The following is a 6574-nucleotide window of genomic DNA, read 5'->3' as shown; positions in this document are numbered from 1 at the left end:
ATGGAGGAGTATTCAGGAGAAAGAGAAAGAAAATAAAAGATTAGTGTTTATACTTCATAGTACATAGATCAGAGTTCAAGCAAAGCACACTGCCTATATATTGTTTCCATGTTCCCGTGGGGTTTCTATGCATAAAATTGTGTCTAGTTCACAATGCTGATATGGAGAAAAATGGGTTATGTTGAAAGAAATGAACATGTTCAGAATTGTACTGTACATCTCCTGCCAAGGCGCCCAAATAGCACTTTACAGTGACTGCCAACTATAAACATTTATTAGTAACTTGCTGGTACATTACTAGACTTTAATAAGACTTGCAAAGCACCAATGTCAGAGTTTAATAACAGTGTCCACCTGTGTATTAGTTACATACCTATTTTGTAACAAGACCTTAATAAAGGCTTTATCTGTGTCACGTCCCAGTTAAGTGTTAGCAGGCGTTACACACAATAGCGCCCTCGTAAAGCATAAGAAAAGGTTCCAACTATGGGGGATGATTCATGACAAATAAATAGATCAAGCATGTCGAAACAAATTAAAGTCGTCCGATATTATAAGAATGTCACCACAGTTAGCATGCCTGATGCAAAATGGGACATTTGTTTGGTTAATACGTTAAGGCAAATCACGACACCCATGTCCCATACTGACGAGGCTGAAGTTCATACAGTGAACTTAGCCGCTCTAGTGTCGACCTGTAGCCTCTATGGTGTTTTAAAACTTTTTATAGTCTTGGCAGTTCCTCCTGTCGGGGTGGAGTCTGTCAAACGGAACTACCTGATGGAATAACGGATAGGCGGTGTTAGAAACGAGGAGTGATCGGGACTGTATATAAATCTAGCAAGTAAAATCCGAAAAAGAGACTTAACGATCTGTCGATGAGACGTGTCAGCTACTCCGCATGGCAGCACTGCCGGAGGGTGAAGGGCACCGCGCCCACTGGCTCGTGAGTGCCGCTTCTGCGAACAACCAGGTGCTGACACGAAGCACGCCTGGACTGCTCAAGAAATCGCTGCAGAATGGATTTGCGAAAGTGCTGCAGATACTCATTGTTGGACTTTTTGTTGACGCTGTTTGGGATCGGCGCCTTTCTGTTCGACATCGGCACGGATCTGTGGGCTGCGGCCGAATTCTACCTTGTTGGTGACTACTACTGGTTCGGGACGGTGCTTTTCCTAACGTTTACCTCCTCTCTGGTGGTGCAGTTGTTCAGCTGGTTCTGGTTTCAATACGATAGTCAACTGGAAAACTTCTCTGAAGTAGCAGCAAATGAGGGACTGTTCTGGAGACGCGGAATATTGAGGCTGCTCCATTTCTTCCATTTGGGCTTCCTTTTTAGGTTTGTATCCATATTTTCTGCTCACTTTACATAGGCTATGTAGTGCCTTTATTGGGCGACACGTCCTGCTGCAACTGGGGATTACTCTAGAGGACTAGCTGAGAAAGCGTTCAAACCTTTCTACTTTAGTGTTCCAAATATGTGTTTTTGTAGATCATCTAGATATTTTAAGCATTGAGAGGATTATTTACACTACTGATACATTTAAAGCACCACTGACCGTAGCGATAGTCATATTCGTGCAATGTACTGTACTGTATAGCGCCTGTCACGGGGCCGGTCTTTGCGCAATGCTGGCCGACAATGTCAGTCGTCTTAAACGGGACTAAGTGCCTGCTTTGTGCCCAGCGCAGTTTTAATAGTCGCTGCCTCACCGCACTGATCTTACATTTGGGTTGAAAAGGTTCAGGAAATGGATGGTTCATAATTAAAAAAGCGCGTATTTGCAGTGAATTTAATAGTTGATAATTGAACAGCTGGTAAGAAGGTTTGGGAAAGGAGAGCAATTTAGCTGTTGAATATGGCAGAGGAGTTGGGCTAAAGGGTTATATCTTTTTCATATGTTAAAAGGAAGTAGTACAGTATATTGGCATAGATTATATTAGATTACAGTAGAAAGGCTACTATTTTGAATTAGAATTTTTAAAAATAATGACATTCATGTAGAATATTGGTGCCCTGTCCAGGAATTGTTCCTTCCCTTGACCTGATTGCTTGCTGGGACGGGCTCCAGCCTTCCCTCAGCCCTGTTCTGGACAAGCAAATTTAGAAACAATGTAACAAGGACGATGGGCCACTATATCAGAAAACATCGTCAGACTATACTGTATTGTAGTAAAAGTAGTTCATTCTCAGAAGAAAAACAAAAAAAACAAAGAAACATAACAGCAGTTTACCATCAAATCCCATCAAGCTATTCACTGGTTTTATGAATCTGCTTTTTCCACTGAAAGACTGGAGGAGCTTAAGACATTAGGGGCAAAGTTGGGCCCAACCCAGGATGGCATACCAGTCCAACGTAGGGCACAGTCACTCATGCACGCACACACCCATGCTGACCCTTACCTGACCATTCAGAGTCACGCTAACCTTTTCATCTATGAGTTGTGTCCCCCCGGCGAGAATGTATGCACTTCATACAGATCTGGCTGGCCACAGTAATACTCACACACTTGTGTTGCCCTCTTTGACATTCAGCACTCTACACACATACTTTAAAACTATCTTTTCTGACAGTCCATAAAATTACACATGTGTAGTGTAGCATGGTTTGCAAATTGGTACCTCAAATCACTTTCCCAGAATTACCCTAACACATCTTTCCACATCATGTGCAGATTAGTTGACTGCCGACTATAAAACTGGCCCAGTAGATAAATGTGTGGGAGCCTCCAGTTGGAGTGGCACCCCATCCAGTGCTGGATTCTGTCTTGGTCCTAAGGGTGCCATGATAGGCACAGGCTCCCTGTAATCTTGAAAATTCTGTTCATTTAGGTGTTGTGTAAAATAATGGATATTTTCTAAAATAATTACGTGGCTTTCTGTTGGAGAGCTGAAACTGACATCTGAAAGGAATTTTGTAGACCGATTATAATGAATGGCTTTGAAAAAGTGACATCTGTTGCATAACATGTTGCATGTAACTTACGTGGCAGGCTTCAATTAAGACTCTAGATATAACAAAGCTTTACACTTTACACCTTGGTTTGCTTCACAGTGAATGAAAATTGCAGTCAGTTCAAAGGATTCAGTTTGGTAAAAGGTGACAGTGTTTATTGTTTTAGCCTCATCACCACAGAGTCCAGGATTGAAATCCTACTTTGTTCGCTACCTGTGTTGTGTTTGCATGTTCTAACGGGGTCTTCAAGTTCTTCTGGCACATCCCAGACACATACAGATTAGGTAACTAAAACACTGGCCGTCAGGCTCTAAAAGCTGCCAGGACAGACACTGGCACCCTATGATCCATTTATTGCAATAAGCAGATTGAGTAAATGAATAAGTGAATGGAAGTGAGTTAGGGACGGGGCTTGATCAGGGGACCAGGACAAAAAAAGGACATAATGGGAAATTTAGCCAGGACATCTGGAAACACCCCACTCTTTTTGAAAGATGCCCAAGGACCTTTTACGACCAAAGAGAGTCCGGACCATGGGTGTAAGACTAATCCAAATGATGGTGTCAGCTTTTAGAGCACTGTGTCCCTGTCACTGCACTGAAGCATTGGGATCCCCACACAGACCACAGGGTAAGTGATCCCTGATGGCCTCATCAACACCTCTTCCAGCAGACATCCTAGCCTAACCTAACTGGACTCCTTCCAAGTACTGGCTGGCCCCAAGCATGCTTAACTTCAGGTGGATTACCTGTTCTGAAGTGCAGGTGATACATTTGCCAACATAGGACAGAATTGTCCAAATACACAAATGCCCTTAAAAGCCTCACTTCAGTTTTATTTCCTCTTATATCTGTTAAGTTGCCTTAACAAAGGTGCCTGCTTTAGGGTTTGATAAGCTGAAGCTCAGTGCTTGCCATTCTCAATACCCATCCGTCAACTGTCGTCGTCGTCTTCTTCTTTCGGCTGCTCCCATTAGGGGTTGCCACAGCGGATCATCTTCTTCCATATCTTTCTGTCTTCTGCATCTTGCTCTGTTTCACCATCACCTGCATGTCCTCTCTCACCACATCCATAAATCTTCTCTTAGGCCTTCCTCTTTTCCTTTTGCCTGGCAGCTCTATCTTTAATATCCTTCTCCCAATATACCCAGCATCTCTCCTCTGCACATGTCCAAACTACGCAAGCTCACATCTCTGACTTTGTCTCCGAACCTTCAAACCTGGTAAATACAATTCAGGGTCACAGAACTCAGAGCCCATCTCTGAAGAATGGCACATAACATAGGATATTTACAATATTGGATGCATTTACTTTTTCATTTAATTAATCTAGCATGAATACAATAGATACAAGTAGCACATTACCACTAATTTTAATTATACCATGTTTTTAATGTAACTTTAACGTTAACCCACTATTTGTTTTCTTGTAATCTTTTTTTCAATTAGTGTTTACTTATGGTTGGCACCGTTGTACTGAATTTATCACTGCTGCCTTAAGGATCCAGTGTTCTTGGTTTGAATTTCATCCCTGGGGAAGTACAGTATATAATCTGGTGCAGTGATTTGTTGATTGTGTTTCATGTAACGATTAGGTTCTAATGCAAACTGAGATTGGTTATATGGTATAAAGCTGTTTGATGTCTTTCTGATTTCAACTCCCTTATCCATCTGTTATTTAATAGCAGGTTACTATTATTTTTATCCCTTCTATACTTTTGCATCTATGATATTTATATTTTGCTTTACTTTTCGTTGATGGCCCAAGTTGTACTGTGACCACTTAGCATACAACTGGTTATATAGGAATTTGGTTTAATTATTTGTTTCTTTTTGGTTCGAATCCCAAGCTTGGTCAGTGTCTGGCGTGGAGTTTAAACATTCTTAATTTGTGTTTGTCAGGTTTTCTTCCATGTCCCTAAAAATTTGCAAGTTAGTTTATTTATTGATTTCAAATTGGCCCTGTGTGGTAGTGGCATCCTCTTCAAGATTTGGTTTCTGCCTTGCGCCCACGGCAGCCAGGACCGCTTGATTCCTGAAACGGATTAAAAGGTTTTGAGAATGTTCTGTAATGCATCTTGGTAAAAACATAAGAGCATTAAAGCTGAAACTCAGGTTGCAATTCTAAAGGTAGATGCAGATGAATTGTGATTTTTTTCCCCCATTGAGTGATCATTTTTCAGATGTTCAAACTAACATCAAAGATCAACATTAAGAGGGTTTCAAGACATCTCTTATAATTGGCTTCTTGACATTCCACTTTTATCAAGAATGCCTGTATTTTGTCCCAATCGTGTCTTCTCAACTTCTTGAATTCAGTATTAAAGAGTGTCACGGTTTGTTCTTGGCCACTCTGATGGACTTTGGAGGACAAAGTATTTAGATTTTAAGTGGTATTCTAGAGATCTGGCAAGGAATCAGTGATAGGACTGGCATATTATGGAGAAAATATATGTCTTTAAGATTAATTTTTTAATCTGACTCTCAAGGATTACTGGAAAAGGTGAAGTGCTGCCCTGCTGTTAATTAAGGTTTTACTGGATGAGATTCTGGATGAGTGGGGTTACCTTTTCTTCTCTTAAATTTTGCTATTTTTATAATTTTTGAGACCAATGCCCAGGTTGCTTCCATAAGGAAATCAATGGAGGGTGTAGAGGAATATTTCTTCATTCCTTTTCTGTATTCTCATGCTGTACCCTGTTTATCCAGTTTAGGGTCACTGGCTGCCTAGCCTAGTTAGCACTGGGTCCAGTGGGAGATTCACTAGAAAAAACCCTTGTGACCACAGGGTGAACACACAAACTCCACATATACTGTGGCTAAGCTGGGACTTGAACCCAGAAGTTTAGAGTTTTGAGGAATTCATGCCATTTATCATCATGCTGCCCACCTTAAAAAAATATCCAACCAGTTTTATCTGGTTCATGGTCACCGGGCCTGGGGCCTGTCCCAGCAGTATAGAGTATAAGGCAGGAGCCAAGCCTGGACAGGGCGCCAGTACATGGCAGGGCATTCTCATGCATACCACCACACTCTCTCATACAGGAAGAAACCTTGAAGTTGCCAACTAACCTAAATTTATCATTTAAAGAAATTGTATTTGTTGCCTTCACAGGTGAATGTAATTAAATATCTATGGTTTAGAATACACAGAATTTTCAGTTTGGTTAATTTAATTTTTGATACTTTATGAACTGCTTCCATACCAGACGCAATTCAATACAAAGATCTGCAAAAATCACACGCAGAAGAGATAACCTGTCCAACAATGTAAATCCGCTCAATCTGTACTCACACTTGTAGGTGATGGTCTTTTTTTTGTAATTTTGGACTGTGTTTTGTTCTCTGTTCATGCCACATTGAATGTTAGAACGTGAGAACATTCAGCCCAACAAGCTCATCCATCATGTTTAACCAGAGTAGGCAGAGACTATGAGTGTTACACTTGTTGTATAACTTTGTTAAATGTCATTCACACTATACGGTGGGGTGGAGGTTGTGTGTGCTTTCAAGTGCTGGCTTGGGATGTGATGCATAACTAAATATGACAGCATTTGATTATCAGGCAGCAGTGGATTTGGTACTTGACATTCGATATTCAGGATGTCACACACAATG

At 41.1% G+C, this 6574-nt stretch overlaps 1 protein-coding gene across 1 annotated transcript in view; it reads left to right on the top strand.

Annotated features, from left to right (window-relative positions):
- The first annotated feature begins 621 nt into the window (after positions 1 to 621).
- Positions 622 to 6574, top strand: part of LOC114665041 (XK-related protein 8-like) — a 32117-nt gene continuing 26164 nt past the window's right edge. Inside the window, exon 1 of the mRNA XM_028819411.2 lies at positions 622 to 1339. Within this exon, the coding sequence (XP_028675244.1) occupies positions 1020 to 1339 (320 nt within the window). The 5' untranslated portion in view covers positions 622 to 1019. The remainder of the gene's footprint in view (positions 1340 to 6574) is intronic.

The sequence above is a fragment of the Erpetoichthys calabaricus genome, chromosome 14, assembly GCF_900747795.2.
Source record: "Erpetoichthys calabaricus chromosome 14, fErpCal1.3, whole genome shotgun sequence".
Taxonomy (NCBI): Eukaryota; Metazoa; Chordata; class Cladistia; order Polypteriformes; family Polypteridae; genus Erpetoichthys; species Erpetoichthys calabaricus.
This window is presented reverse-complemented; position numbering and strand designations above follow the sequence as displayed.